At 58.4% G+C, this 14634-nt stretch overlaps 2 protein-coding genes across 6 annotated transcripts; both read left to right on the forward strand.

Moving 5' to 3' along the window:
- The first annotated feature begins 2595 nt into the window (after positions 1 to 2595).
- On the forward strand, positions 2596 to 5261 carry CTSE (cathepsin E). The gene is made up of 7 exons (XM_030965760.1): positions 2596 to 2713; positions 3456 to 3574; positions 3667 to 3866; positions 4353 to 4475; positions 4560 to 4701; positions 4802 to 4900; positions 5097 to 5261. Exons 1-7 carry the CDS (start codon positions 2596 to 2598, stop codon positions 5259 to 5261), a joined length of 966 nt encoding a protein of 321 aa, XP_030821620.1.
- Positions 5262 to 8287: 3026 nt separating this feature from the next.
- RAB7B (RAB7B, member RAS oncogene family) lies at positions 8288 to 12815 on the forward strand. 5 transcript variants are annotated; one of them, XR_004061395.1, is made up of 7 exons: positions 8288 to 8631; positions 9538 to 9599; positions 9704 to 9830; positions 10623 to 10838; positions 11524 to 11649; positions 12031 to 12193; positions 12305 to 12815. XR_004061395.1 is itself a non-coding variant. In XM_030965756.1 (6 exons), the coding sequence occupies exons 2-6, from the start codon at positions 9547 to 9549 to the stop codon at positions 12109 to 12111; spliced, it is 603 nt and encodes a 200-aa protein (XP_030821616.1). In that variant the 5' UTR covers positions 8288 to 8631; positions 9513 to 9546; the 3' UTR covers positions 12112 to 12296. The 5 variants fall into 5 exon arrangements, 1 of the variants encoding a protein (XP_030821616.1); XR_004061396.1 differs by having other exon boundaries at positions 8288 to 8616; XR_004061393.1 differs by having other exon boundaries at positions 9513 to 9599; positions 12305 to 12814.
- The last annotated feature ends 1819 nt before the right edge of the window (positions 12816 to 14634 follow it).

The raw sequence follows: 14634 nt of genomic DNA on the forward strand, positions 1-14634 counted from the left end.
AGGCTCGCTGGGACAAACAAAAAATGGATTAGCACCGTGCTAAAGCCTGTTAATCACGTGAATGGGGCTCGCTGAGCAGAACACCCCCTTTAGCACCCAAAACCATGGAAAATAAGGACAGCGTGCAAAATAAGGGCCTGGGAGATGGCGGCAGCAGGAAAAACCCTGCCTGCCCCCACTCACTCTCCCCGCGTCTGAAGGCTTTATTTGTTCATCAGCATTTCTGTTTGCACTCGCTGAGGCTTTAATGAGACCCGGATAAAACAAAACCCACAGAGGACGAGCCCATTAACGCCTGCGGAGCACCAGGAGCTGTCTCCCGTGGAAAGCTGCTCCTTCCCGGCCTTTGGAAGGGAAAGTTGAGGATTCCCGGAGCTGTTCATCACTGCTAATTAGGCTTTGCCTTTTAAAATTAGGTCGGTGGTACAAACACATCCCTTTCCTGCACCTCCCGGCAGCTGCCGGGCTTTGGGGCACCCCACGGCCACGGGCAGCTCCCTGGGGAGGGGCTGTGGGGTGAAGGAGAAGGCAAATGTTCCTCCAAAGCATTTTGGGGGGTTTCCACCAAAATGGTGGTGGGATGGGAACCGGTGCTGGGATGGGGACCCCATTCTGCTCCCTCTGTGGGATCTCCACTGCCCCACGATCAGCCAAACCCTCCCCTGCTCAGCTCCCACAGGCCCCCCAGCACCGTCCTCACCCAGAAAAGCAAACGTGACCCCGGAGTGACTGGGCTGTGGCCAGTGATTCATTGTGGGTGCCCGAGCCCGGTGTTGACTCTGGCAGGGCCCTTATCGAGCTTGGCACCGTGGCTATAAGAGCGGCACCACGGCGGGCACAGCCACCATGCCCACCATGAGGCGTCTGCTGCTCCTCGCCGCGCTCTGCCTGGCCCTGGCCAGCGCCCTGAGGAGGTAAGGGGGTCCCCAGAGTCCCCAGGGTCGCCAGGGTCCGGGGGGTCACTGCCAGGGCTGTGATGGGTGGCAGAGCTCAGGCTGTGCCGGAGCGGTGGCACTGTGCTGGGATTTGTGGGTGCTCCGTCCCTCTGGGCAGAGCCCGGCAGCAGCAGGAGGGGCTGTGAAGGGGTTTGTGCAAGCAGGGAGGGCAGAGAAAAGCAGCCTGGATTGCCCTTGGTCCTGCTTGCCCTGCCCAGCCCCAAGGGCCTTCCCCTCGGTGGCACTGCCAGGAACTGCACGCTCTCCTGCCAGCTCTGGCCTTGATTTCCTGTGCCCTAAAACACATCCAGTGCCCCTCTTCTGCTGTGCCTCGGCTGGAAATTGTTGCAGGGAGGGGATGTGGGCTCTGAACCTGGGTGGGCTCAGGACATGGGCGGCACCCACAGGAGTGACCAGGACCCTCAGGGGGGGCACAGGAGTGACCAGAGCCCTCAGGCTGGGCACAGGACATGGGCAGCACCTTTCTGAGTGACTAGGACCTTCAGGGTGGCGGGGGACCTTCAGGGTGGGCACAGGATGTGGGCAGCACCCACAGCAGTGCCCAGCACCCTCAGGGTGGGCGTAGGACATGGGCAGCACCCACAGGAGTGCCCAGGACCTTCAGGGTGGGCGCAGGACATGGGCAGCACCCACAGGAGTGCCCAGGACCCTCAGGGTGCTCACGGCACCCTCAGGGCAGTGCCCAGCACCCTCAGGGTGGGCGCAGCACCCTCAGGATGGGCACAGCACCCTCAGGGTGGTCACGGCGCCCTCAGGGCGGGCGCAGCTCCCTCAGGGAGGGCACAGCACCCTCAGGGAGGGCACATCACCCTCAGGGAGGGCACAGCACCCTCAGGGAGGGCGCAGCACCCTCAGGGCAGTGCCCAGCACCCTCAGGATGGGCACCCAGGGCAGTGACCAGGCCCTTCCCGCAGGGTGCCCCTGAGCCGGCGCCGCTCGCTGCGGAAGCTGCTGCGGGAGCGGGGGCAGCTCTCGCACCTCTGGAGGGCCCGGGACGCGCCGGACGCGAGCAGCGAGGACTGCGCCGCTTTCTCGGAGACCAACGAGCCCCTCATCAACTACCTGGACGTGAGCAGGGCTGGGAGCACCCTCAGTTTGCCCGAGCAGTGCCCGAGCGCTGCCCACACACCCCGCGGCTCCAGGCAGTGCCCGGCGTGCCAGGGCTCGCTGCCTGCCCGGCCCTTTGTCCCGGGGATGTCAGCAGGAGGACAAGGGAGGGCATTCATGGCAGGCACTGCCAGCCCCTTCCCTCCCTGCCGCGCTCTGCCCGCCCCCCTGGGGACAGGTTTACTCCAAAATTCAAGTTATTCAGGGCAGAGCCCCCCACAGAGGTGGAGGGAGCTCCCCAGGACAATCCCATTCCCCAATTCCCCCGTCCCCAAAGCCCTGCCTGGTGATGAGGGTCCCCTCAGGGCCCAGCCTTGCCAGGAAGAGGCAGAGTCCTGTACCCAACATGCTGCCTTTAGTCCTCAGTCCCCATTGCTGCTCCTTAAATATTTGTCTCCTTTATTCCACCTGGCACGGCACAGATCAAATACTGAGCCCCATCTGTGCCCTGCAGACACCCCAGGCTCTGTTTTGCTGGCATTTCTGGCTGTGCTGGTGGCTCACGGTGCTCTCTGCCCCCCCTCTTTGGCAGATGGAGTATTTTGGGCAGATCTCCATCGGGACACCACCCCAGAATTTCACCGTGGTGTTCGACACGGGCTCCTCCAACCTCTGGGTGCCTTCTGTCTACTGTGTCAGCAAAGCCTGTGGTGAGTGGGGAGCCCCTGACCCCAGAGAGGCCATGGGGACCCTCCTAAAAGTGACAGAAATCCAGTGGTGAAAGCATGGGGTGACAGCTCAGCAGGGGACAAATGTGGTTTTTTGGGGCTGTCAGAGATCAGCCAGCCCCAGAGAGCCCAGAGGGACCAGAGCATCCCCAATCAGCCCCAGGGCTGCCGCCGAGCCCAGTGGGAATTGGGAATGGGACTGGATCCTGCAGGGAATTGGGGAATGGGACTGGATCCCACAGGGAATTGGGGAATGGGACTGGATCCTGCAGGGAATTGGGGAATGGGACTGGATCCTGCAGAGAATTGGGGAATGGGACTGGATCCTGCAGGGAATTGGGGAATGGGACTGGATCTCACAGGGCATTGGGGAATGGGACTGGATCCTGCAGGGCATTGGGGAATGGGACTGGATCCCGCAGTGCTGTGAGGCTGCTGCTGGCTGTAACCAGGGACAGCAGTGCTCATCTCAGGACTCATTAAATGCTGCTGATCCTGCTCTCCCTAAGAGCCCTTGCACCCTTCATCAGACTGAAATGGGAGAGGTTTTCTCCCCCCTCAAAACCCCAGCATGTCCCTCAGCAGAACTCCCATAACCAGGAGTTTTGGTGACACCATGCTGCACCATCATTTCACCTCACTGGGAGCTCCTGGCAGCTGTGGCCATGCAAAAAAAAAAAAAAAAAAAGACATTTCTGGTGACAGATCCCATTTCCTTCCCCAGCTGAGCACACCAGGTTCCAACCAACCCAGTCCAGCACCTACCAGGTGATAGGGACCCCCTTCTCCATCCAGTACGGCACCGGGAGCCTGACGGGGATCATCGGATCTGACCAAGTAGCCGTGAGTGACCTTTGGGTTGTCCTGCTCTGGACAATGTGCCTGGGGCTTGCCCATGGACTCAGCCCCCCCATGGAACCCCCTCCTCCCTGCAGGTCGAGGGTCTGGCCGTGAGCAACCAGCAGTTTGCAGAGAGCATCAGTGAGCCGGGAAAAGCCTTCCTGGATGCTGAGTTCGATGGGATCCTGGGGCTGGCTTATCCCTCCCTGGCCGTGGATGGGGTCACCCCTGTCTTCGACAACATGATGGCCCAAAATTTGGTGGAGCTGCCCCTTTTCTCCGTCTACATGAGCTCGTACGGACATGGCTTTTCTCTGGGATGCTGCTTGGAGTCTGGCATTGCTTCAGGGAGCAGGAGGGGCTGCTAAAATACAGATATTGTACTGAGATAATGAAAGGGATTTGGTACCAGATTGAGCATTGCAGACCTCTGGCCTTGCAGCATGTGTGGGGAGAAAGTTGGGGTAAATTCATGCTAAATGAACAAAATTCCCTCATGTGTCCTCCTCCTGCCAAAATTTGGTGGAGCTGCCCATTTTCTTCATCTACATGAGCTCGTACGGACATGGCTTTGCTCTGGGATGCTGCTTGGAGCCTGGCATTGCTTCAGGGAGCAGGAGGGGGTGCTAAAATACAGATATTGTACTGAGATAATGAAAGGGATTTGGTACCAGATTGAGCATTGCAGACCTCTGGCCTTGCAGCATGTGTGGGGAGAAAGCTGGGGTAAATTCATACTAAATGGGCAAAATTCCCTGATGTCTCCTCCTCCTCCCTGCAGGAACCCTGACTCCCCCCAGGGAGGAGAGGTGCTTTTTGGGGGCTATGACACCTCCCGCTTCACGGGCACCCTGAACTGGGTGCCAGTCACCCAGCAGGGCTACTGGCAGATCCAGCTGGACAAGTGAGTGGTGCTGGGCGGGAGGGAGGGCAGGGCAGGGCAGGGCTGGCAGAGCACAACAAATCCCTCCTGCTCCTTCTCTTCCAGCATCCAGTTGGGTGGGACAGCGACCTTTTGTGCCAATGGCTGCCAGGCCATCGTGGACACCGGGACGTCGCTCATCGTGGGTCCTACCAAGGAGATCAAAAAACTGCAAAACCTCATTGGGGCTGTGTCTGTGGATGGAGAGGTGAGAACCAGGGTGGGGACAGGAGGGGACAAAGCTTGGGGACCCTTCCCTGCTGGAAGAGACCCCCTGGGCAGCCCCTGAGCCCCCAGCTCTGTTCCAGTATGCCGTGGAGTGCAGCAACCTCAGCGTGATGCCTGACCTGACCTTCACCATCAACGGGCTGCCCTACACGCTCAGCGCCCAGGCTTACACCCTTGTGGTATGGCTGTGACTCCCTCAACCCCAAATCCCAGCTGCTCCAGTGGCAAAGGTGGCCCAGCCCCACGCCAGGAGCTGGCAGTGTGTCCCCAAGGGTGACAAACCTCGCCAGTTTCTGCTTTGCCATCATTCCTGGTTGTTTCCATGTGCACGAGGCTCTCAGCTTCATCCCCAGCTTTCCACTTCTCCTCCTCCAGGAGGATGCTGATGGCATGGCTTTCTGCACCAGTGGCTTCCAGGGCAGCGACATCCCCCCTCCCACAGGACCCCTCTGGATTTTGGGAGATGTTTTCATCCGTCAGTTCTACTCCGTCTTCGACCGTGGGAATAACATGGTGGGGTTGGCCCCTGCTGTCCCTTAGGGCTGTGACTTCTGTGGGGCAGGAGAGGAACGGACCTTGGCAGGGCAGTGGATGTCACCCTGTCCTCCTCAGTGTCCCCAGGGGGATGAAGACATCCCCAGGGATGCAGTGAAGAGCCCAGCAGAGGTTCAGTCCGCACCAGAACACTGTGATATAAACATGTCTTGAGCAGCTCTGTGATCTGCTCTGCACATTTCCTCTTTTTGAATCCTGAGCCAATAAAAATGTCAATAAACCCAAACTTTTCATGCTTCTGTCAGCAGCAGCCCAGCAGAAATTCTGCACATCTCAAAGGTTTATGCTGAGGGTTAAATCCTCCTTGCCCGTGCCCTGCTCTCCTCCCTGGGTGATCCATGGCACTGGAATTTCCACAGGGGCAGAAAGAAGGGGATGCTTTGCCCAGGTAGAGCAGAAATCCCTGGAGGTGGCTGTGGCCATCCCAGGGGCAGGACAGGGGCTGAGGGAGCGCTGGGAATGCACCTTTCCTCAGCTGGGGCTGGTAAACAAGAAAGAAACAAGGAGACAGGAAAGACCCTGGGGCTCTTTCTGTGCCACAAAACTCCCAGAGCCACCGGTGATTTCCAGTGAATTTCGCTTTGATTCCCTTGGGGAACTCACAACAAACTGTGCTTGGTGGGTCCTTGAAGCAAAAAGGGCAAAGCAGCTGCTGAGCCCTGGGCTGGCTCAAAGAGTGGGGGGCTGTGGGGGGCTGCTGGCCATGGGGGTCCCCAGGAGTCACCGTGGCACATGTGACTTGCTGACAGAGTGTGACAGTGGAGTGGCAGTGGCTCACGAGTGATGCGCCCTGAGGCAGCGAGAAAGGGAAGCACAAAAAAGGTTATTTTTATCCAGGCCTTTGCTCTGTTTTCCCCAGTGACCCTGAAGCGCTGCTGGCGTGTCCATGTCCCAGCCCAGCTTGGTGGCTGCTCCATCCTTCCCAGAGCAGAGCAGCCTTCAGGGCTGGGTCTGGGAGCTCTGGAATACTCAGATCTGCTTGTAAACTTTGCGGCTGAGCCTTGTGGTTTGCAATCAAAGGAGATATCTGCCTTACCCAGAGGCACTGATTGTGCCACTGACCAGCGTGGGCTCTGTGACGTTTCCTGTGTTGACTTTACCCCTGCTGCAGTCCCAGATAAGGTGCTGGGGCTGCTGGACAAAGGTCTCCTGTCCATCTTCCACCTTAACCCTTAGCATGCCAAGGTGCTGCTGAGCACGAGCCCAGGGGCTGGGGGGGAGCATCGGGCACCCCCAGCATGACAGGGGCCACCCAGTGTCCCCAAAGAGCAGCTGGCAGTGAGGGCTGGTCTGGCCTGGAGTTGCCCAGGACTGCTCTGCTGCTTTGTTTTTGGGATCTCAGGGCATTCTGTGCTCTCTTGACAGGTTTGGGGGGGAAGTTGCTCAAACAAATGCGAGCACCCCAATAAAGAGTGACCCTGCTGTCCCCCAGGGAGGCTGAGCAGTGCAGGGAACACTTGGATGCCCTTTGCTTCCTTCCCTTTCCCTCACTCCCATGGCCCTGCAGGGCACAGGCCATCCTCTCCTTGTTCCCATCAGCCTTTCCCCCAGCTGTGCCAGCCCCAGCCTGGGTTTCATCACCCCCCTCACAGTCACAGGCCACAAAACCCACGCCTTTTCCTCAGAACTGCTGACAGGGGGGAGCAGCCAGGACAGGACTGCAGCTGTGGTCACTGGAGCTGCAGAGTGGCGCCTTGGCCATCACCTCCTCCCCACCCCTGCTCCCACTGCCTTCATCCAGGCAGAATCTCAGCCCAGGGGGCATTAGGAGAGCAGGGACTTCGGGAAAATCCCTTTTCCTGTGAAATCAAACGAAAGCCAGAGATAGGGCTGATGCACCCTGGTGGGTACAGCCACCCTGGCTAAAAGCAGAAGTGGCCATGGGCATCAGCTGCAGTTTGGGATTGACCACAAACCCCAGCCCCAGCAGCATGGAGAGGCTTTGATCATCTGATAGGGTGAGCAATCCCCCATCCCACCAGGGAAACGCAAGAGGAACGAGGGCAGAAGTTGTTGTGGGGGGAGGTTGAACAAGAAATTCTCTGTGCAGGAGCAAAGGTGAAGCAGGATGGTGGAAAGGAGCTGAAAACGGGGATTAGGAGAGAGCTGCTCCAGGGAAATGTCAGCCTTTTACCCACCACTGGTGAGAATTGGCTCAGGTTCTCCTGCCTCAGCCCAGCTCCTCCCAGTGCCTGCCCTCTGGGGGGAAAAACAGATTTTTCTGGCCAGACAGGTCCCAGAATTACACCTGGAGAAGAGGGGGAGGAAGGTTTGTCCTGCTGGGTGCAGTGATCCTCCCTGACATCCCATCAGGGTCTGCAAGGGGGGAAAAAAATCTACAAAAGTGCTGGAAGTGGAACAGCAAAACCCAGTGGTCTTGGAGGGACCCCAAAACCTGGGCATGGGACCACCATCAGCTGGGGGGCTGCTGGTTCAGGATGAGGGAGGGTTCACAGATGGGGGACACCCCGCTCCCACTGCAAAGCCAAATACTACAGAATGCTTGGCAAAGGCACAGGACCTGCCCTGGCACGTTGGGAAGCAGAGCTCTGCCTTTGCAGCCGTGGCCAAGCAGGTTCTCCCACTCCAAAGAGCCCTGGTGCTGGGATTGCTCCACGGGGGCAGCTGAGATCCCCAAAATCCCATGTACTGATTGAACACCCTGTCCTGCAGACCTCACCAGCTCTGTTCCCTCTTTTTGGGGTGTTTCTGGGGGGCCTGTGGGCGCTGGGTGGGACCCCTGAGGGCTGGGGGCTGCAGGGATGTGACATGAGGGGCTGGAAATGCTCGTGATCCCCACCCTGCCCCTCTCCTGCCTGGAAAAGGAGCCACACAGAGCTCCTCAGAGGGACCCCAGCCCCTCCTCGCCCGTGCCCAGCTCCCAGATCCGTTTATCCCATCCCACGATATCGTAGCAAAGTCCGGCACGGCTCCAGGGATGCTGCCAGAGCCCCGCCCGGCTTTTGTCCTCATCACTCAACGATTCCCCAGCGGGGACGCAGATAAAGGGTCAGAAAACCCTTTTAAAGGAACCGAGGGGATTCTGAGCCAGAGAGGCCAAAAGTCCATCCCAAACTCCAGAACCTTGTTCACCTTCCCCACCGGACCCCGAGCCGGGGACACTCGGCAAATCCATGGACACCCCAGCGCCCGCCCGCGGCTCCTCCAGCCCCGCCGGCATCTCGGCCCCTTTCTGCTGATGTCACGGAGCGGGGCCCCGTAGCCGCCTTCCCCGGGAGGGCCGGCATCGGCCGCCCCTTCCCGGATCCTCCTCTCTCGCCTCTCCTCTCCCCTCCCCGGGCCGGCTGCAGCGGAGCCGGGAGCCGCGGCTGCCCGGCAGGTGAGTGCTCCGCAGGTGAGTCCTGGGGGCAGCGCAGAGCCGCGGAGCAGCAGCGAGGGGAAACTCCATTTTGAGTTTAGAAACATCTGGAGTCCCGACAAGCTGGCGGAAGCACCGGGAAGTTTGTGTGTGCTGAGACACGAGGCCGTGCCTGTGCCCAGGATGCTGCCCGCGGCTGGGCACGGGGGGCACAGGGGGCAGGGGGGAGCCTGGTTTCAGAGCCTGGTTTCAGAGCCTGGTTTCAGAGCCTGATTTCAGAGCTGAGCTTTGGAGCTGGGAGATCCCCGCTGGTGTTCCAAGGGGCAATGGCGCAGGGCTGGCCAGCGCATCAGGGAAAAATGCAGGGATGAGGCTGCCAGCGTTTCCATCCGTGCCTTGGCGCTGCCGTGGGGATGGGGCTGCTGCGGCTGCTGGGGGATGCTGGTGCCACCTGAGGAGGGGGTTTCAGGGGTCCTGGCCAGGTTCAGAGCATGTGGGGACACTGGGACATAATGGGGACACACCCTGGGGGGACATTTCGGGGTGCTCCTGGGCGGGGATGCTCCCTGGGCTGCGCTTGAGGCACCAAGGAATTCCTTCTGGATGGGCTCTTCTTTAATAAATTTAATTTTCAGCAGGACCCCAGGCGTGCGTGCCAGGCCTAGGGGGAGGGACTGCGCTGGAGAGGGGGTGGGAGAAGCAGGGAAGTGGCCCCCGGCAGCTTTGAATGGTGATGAAGCGGCGAGTCTGGGCGTGCTGCGGCTCCTCGGGAGCGGGCGGGGACGTGGGCCGGGCTTGGCACGGGGGGGCTTTTCTGTGCCGGCATGGCACGGGCATGATGCTGGCACGGTGAGGGCACATCCCGGGGTGGCAGCAGGGACAGGACCCCAGGGCTCACCCAGGTGCCATCCCCGCAGCCCCGTGTGCCCCACTCGCCCCCAGGGCCTGTCCATGGATGCCAGCAAGAAGGTGGATCTGAAGATCATCATCATCGGAGCTCTGGGGTAAGGAGCTGGAGAGGCAGGGAAGCTCCCTGCATGTGCTGGGTGTCCCCTGCCCACCCCTGGGCTGGGCAAAGCCTCACCAGTGCCCCTTTCCTCGTCCCCAGCGTGGGCAAGACCTCCCTGCTGCACCAGTACGTGCACAAGACGTTCTACGAGGATTACCGCACCACGCTGGGCGCCAGCATCCTCACCAAGGTCCTGGCCGTGGACAGCACCCCCCTGAAGCTGCAGGTGAGCGGGGTGAGCTGGCACTGCCCGCGGTGCCCACCCTGATCCCAGCTCTGTGTGTCCCACCCTGGACTGCTGGGCCCGAGTGCCACCACGGTCATGAGGTGCAGAGCCTGATTGTCAGAGCTGATTGTCAGAGCTGAATTTCAGAGCCTGATTTTTGGAGTCTGATTTTCAAGCTGGCTTTCAGAGCCCAGATTTCAGAGCTGATTTTCAGAGCCTGATTTTTCAGAGCCTGATTTTCAAAGCCCAATATTCAGAGGTGATTTTCAGAGCCCCATTTTCAGAGCTGATCTTTAGAGCCCAAATTTCAGAGCTGATTTTCAGAGCCAAATTTTTCAGAGCCTGATTTTCAGAGCCCAATATTCAGAGGTGATTTTCAGAGCCCCATTTTCAGAGCTGATCTTTAGAGCCCGATTTTCCAAGCCGATTTTCAGAGCCCAAATTTCAGAGCTGATTTTCTGAGCCTGATTTTCAGAGCCTGATTTTCAAGCTGATTTTCAGAGCCCAAATTTCAGAGCTCATATTTCAGAGCCTGATTTTCAGAGCCGATTTTCAAGCTGATTTTCAGAGCCTGATTTTCAGAGCCTGATTTTCAAGCTGATTTTCAGAGCCCAAATTTCAGAGCTGATTTTCCGAGCCTGATTTTCAAGCTGATTTTCAGAGCCCAATTTTCAGCATCCATGAACTGCACTGGAATCCCACAGGAGCTCTGGGGGCTCAGCACCCCCTAAAGCTGCTCCTGTGGGCTGCAGCACCCACCCTGCCCCTGTCACGTGCCCTCTTCTGCCCTAGATCTGGGACACGGGGGGACAGGAGCGGTTCCGGTCCATGGTGTCGACCTTCTACAAAGGCTCAGACGGCTGCATGCTGGCCTTCGACGTGACAGACAGGGAGTCCTTTGAGGCCCTGGACAACTGGAGAGATGATTTCCTGGAGAAGGTCATTCCCAGGGAGCAGGATTTCCCCATGGTGGTGCTGGGGAACAAGATAGACCTCAGTGACCGGCAGGTAAGGGTGGAGGAGGGAGAGCAGGGGTCACCACCCCTGCAGGGATTTAAAACTTGTACAGCTGTGCACTTGGGGACATGGTTTAGTGCTGGATTTGATGGTCTTAAGAGTCTTTTCCAACCTAAACAATTCCATGATTGGGATGCTGTAGGGTCCTGATGGCTTTGAGGGCAGATCCTTCACCTCAGAACCAGCCTTTTCCCTGTCCTCACACAAACCAGAGCTCCAGGCAGGGAGCTGCCACCTCCCCCAGCACTCTGGGAGGGGATGAGCAACATCCTCCTGCTGCTCTTTGGGGCACAGACTGTCCCTACCAGGGGCAGCAGGAATGACAACCTCAGGCCCTGCCAGCACCCCCCTCACCCAGCAGTGCCTGGATGGTGAGGAGGGTCCCCTGTCCTCTCCCTGAGCTGTGGCTCCATCCTTCCCATCCCAGCAGTGCCTGGATGGTGAGGAGGGTCCCCTGTCCTCTCCCTGAGCTGTGGCTCACCCAGCAGTGCCTGGATGGGTGAGAAGGGTCCCCTCCCTGAGCTGTGACTCCATCTTCCCATCCCAGCAGTGCCTGGATGGGTGAGGGAGGTCCCCTGTCCATCCCTGAGCTGTAGCTCACCCAGCAGTGCCTGGATGGGTGAGGAGGGTCCCCTGTCCCCTCCCTGAGCTGTGGCTCCATCCTCCCATCCCTCAGGTGCCCAAGGAGACGGCCTCAGCCTGGTGCAAGGAGAAGGACATCCCCTATTTCGAGGTCAGTGCCAAGAACAACATCAACGTGGCCGAGGCTTTCGAGACCCTGGCGAAGCAGGCGCTGAGCACGGTGAGCACCCCCCAGCTCCGAGCTGCGCTGGGGGAGGATTTGGGGTAAAACCGGGATTAGTCTGACAGATCCTCCCATATGGAACAGCTCCTGCTGCAAGGGAGGGCCCCGGGAATGAGAAACGCAGCAATGCCTGGTCCTAAATCAACAGGAGTAGGAATTGCCGTGTGCTTTCCCGCAGCGATGGGAACCCACAGCGCGCCAGCACTGGCCTCTAGCGGCCGTGCCACGGCGACACTGGTGTCCCCAAGCCCTGCGCTAGGTGGCTTTTGCCTGCATTTCGCCGGTAGCCACAAGCTCAGGGCTGAACTTGAGCGGGGCCGCTCAGGCTGGCCCGGAGCTGCGCTCGCTCATCCTTTCCCTTCTCCGCTTCTTTTCCAGTACAAAGGGATTTTTGAGAGTTATTTAACCGACTCCATCAAGCTCACTCCCAATGACAAGCCCAAGCAGAGCTGCTGCTGACCTCGGGGCCGCTGGATGGAGCCCTGCCCGGTGTCGGTGCCCGCTGCCCACCCCAGCTGCCCATGGGGACTGGCAGTGCCAGGGCTGGGCACACTGGGGCCGTGCCAGGGCTGGGCACACCTGGGCTGGGCACACCAGGGCTGGGCACACCAGGGCACACCAGGGCTGGGCACACCAGGGCTGGGCACACCAGGGCTGGGCACACCAGGGCCAGCTGCCTGCTCATGCCGGGATTTGCTGCTTGCCACGGCTCTGGAGCTGCTCTCCACCACCTCAGTGTCACGGTGGTGGCCCTGTGCCCATCCCCTCGATGTCCCTGTGGTGATGGTGCCAGGGATGCTCCCGATGCCTCTCAGAGTCCTTGGCACCACGGGTGACCCTCCCCAGGGCACAGCCTGGTGGCCCCCCGGCTCCCAGGGTGGTACAGGCTGCCCTGAGGGGACAGTTGGGCTGGTGGCCTCGGCACAGGGACCTGCCACTGCAGAGACAACTGTTCTGTGCCTCAGTTTCCCCTCCTCTCATGCATATCCCCCATCAAACACCTTCCCCCTCCTGCCTCACTGGGGAGGATTCTCAAAAAAGCACTTTGTCAAGGGTACTCTTTTTTGTTTTTTTAAAGGAAATTAAATATTTCATTTTTATTTATATTTATGTGTTGTAAAATGCTCCCCAGGTCCTGCAGCAGGAAGCTGGGGTGAGGGCTGCAGGCTTCCCTCCCTGAGTCTGTTCAGCTTGTTAGGGCTGGAGGACGCATTTTGGGTCTGGGGTTTTTCTTTTCTTTTCTTTTCTTTTCTTTTCTTTTCTTTTCTTTTCTTTTCTTTTCTTTTCTTTTCTTTTCTTTTCTTTTCTTTTCTTTTCTTTTCTTTTCTTTTCTTTTCTTTTCTTTTCTTTTCTTTTCTTTTCTTTTCTTTTCTTTTCTTTTCTTTTCTTTTCTTTTCTTTTCTTTTCTTTATTTTATTTTGTTTTATTTTGGTTTGGTTTATTTTGGTTTGGTTTATTTTATTTTTTAATATTTTATTTTATATTTTGTTTTGGTTTATTTTATTTTAAAAAAATTTATATTTTATTTTGTTTTATTTTATTTTACTTTATTATGATTTTTATTTTATTTTATTTTATTTGATCTTTTATTGTATTTTATTTTATTTTAATTGGATTTTATTTTATTTTATTTTATTTTTTATTTATATTTTTTTATTTTATTTTATTTTATTTTATTTTATTTTATTTTATTTTATTTTATTTTATTTTCCAGTGTAAATTTTGGGTCAGGGGAGGAGGAGGAGGAGGTGCGGAGTGGGTGCGCAGAGGTGGCGTGGCCGGGGCAGCTGTCGGCAGAGGGAGCCCGCTGGGAGCAGAGCCGAGTGCGGCTCCCGCTTCCCTCCTGAACCATCCCGGGCACCTCCCCGCCCCTGTCCCCGCTCCACTGGGGCTGCAGCATCCCCCTGGCCGGGCTGGACGGACTCAGATCCCCAGGGAGGTCACCAGGAACCTCCTGCCCTCCGCCATCCCCCCCCAGTGACTGCAGTGGTGCCACAGAGAGTCCCGGAGGCTGCCCTGGCATCACCCGGGCTGCCCATGGGGCAGGGCAGGGCACGGCAGGTGGGCTCAGGAAGGGCAAAACCTGAGCGAGGGCTGGGCACGGGGGGAGTTGGGGCTGTGGAGATGGGGCTGGAGATGGAGATGGGGCTGGAGATGGAGATGGAAATGGGGCTGGAGATGGAGATGGAAATGGGGCTGGAGATGGAGATGGAAATGGGGCTGGAGCTGGAGATGGAGATGGGGCTGGGGCTGGAGATGGGGCTGGGGATGGAGATGGGGCTGGGACTGGAGATGGAGATGGGGCTGAGATGATGGAGATGGGGCTGGAGATGGAGGTGGGGCTGAAGATGGAGATGGAGGTGGAGGTGGATATGGGGCTGGAACTCGAGCTGGAGCTGGGGCTGGGGCGCCCGTCTGGAGAGAACGGCCAGTTCAATTCCCACCCTCGGACCGTTCCCACCCTCGTCCTTACGCAACGCTCCGCCTGTTTATTTGGGCACCGGGCCGGCGAGAGGATTTGTCCCTTCCTATTGTGAGTAGAGGGGCATTAACTATTTCCTCCCCACGTTCTGGACGCCCCTTCCCCACCCCGTGCCTGCCCGGAGCCCCCCTCACACCCAGCACCCCCCAGCCCACCCTGGCACCCTCCGGGGCTGTTGGGACACGGGGCTGGGCACTGCCCGTGCCAGCAGCGATGTTGTTTCTCATCACACCCTTCTCCCAGCAGCTCCCAGCGCTGGCAAACAAAAACCTGATCTGTTTTAGCAATTTGGACACCCCGGGCTGAGCAGGTCACACAAACGCCCTCAGGGGAGGGGAAGCTCCCTGAGTGGGGCTGGGCACCTCTGGCACGGCCCAGCGCTGCTGTGGGGGCTGGAACCTGTGAGCAGCAGGAGCTGGAGCCAGGTGGGAGCTGCAGGCTTGGCTCAGGGTCCGGCTGGATGCTCTGGGCAGGACAGGCAGGGCTGGGGTCAGACCTTG

The sequence above is a fragment of the Camarhynchus parvulus genome, chromosome 26 (genome assembly GCF_901933205.1).
Source record: "Camarhynchus parvulus chromosome 26, STF_HiC, whole genome shotgun sequence".
NCBI classification, from domain to species: domain Eukaryota; kingdom Metazoa; phylum Chordata; class Aves; order Passeriformes; family Thraupidae; genus Camarhynchus; species Camarhynchus parvulus.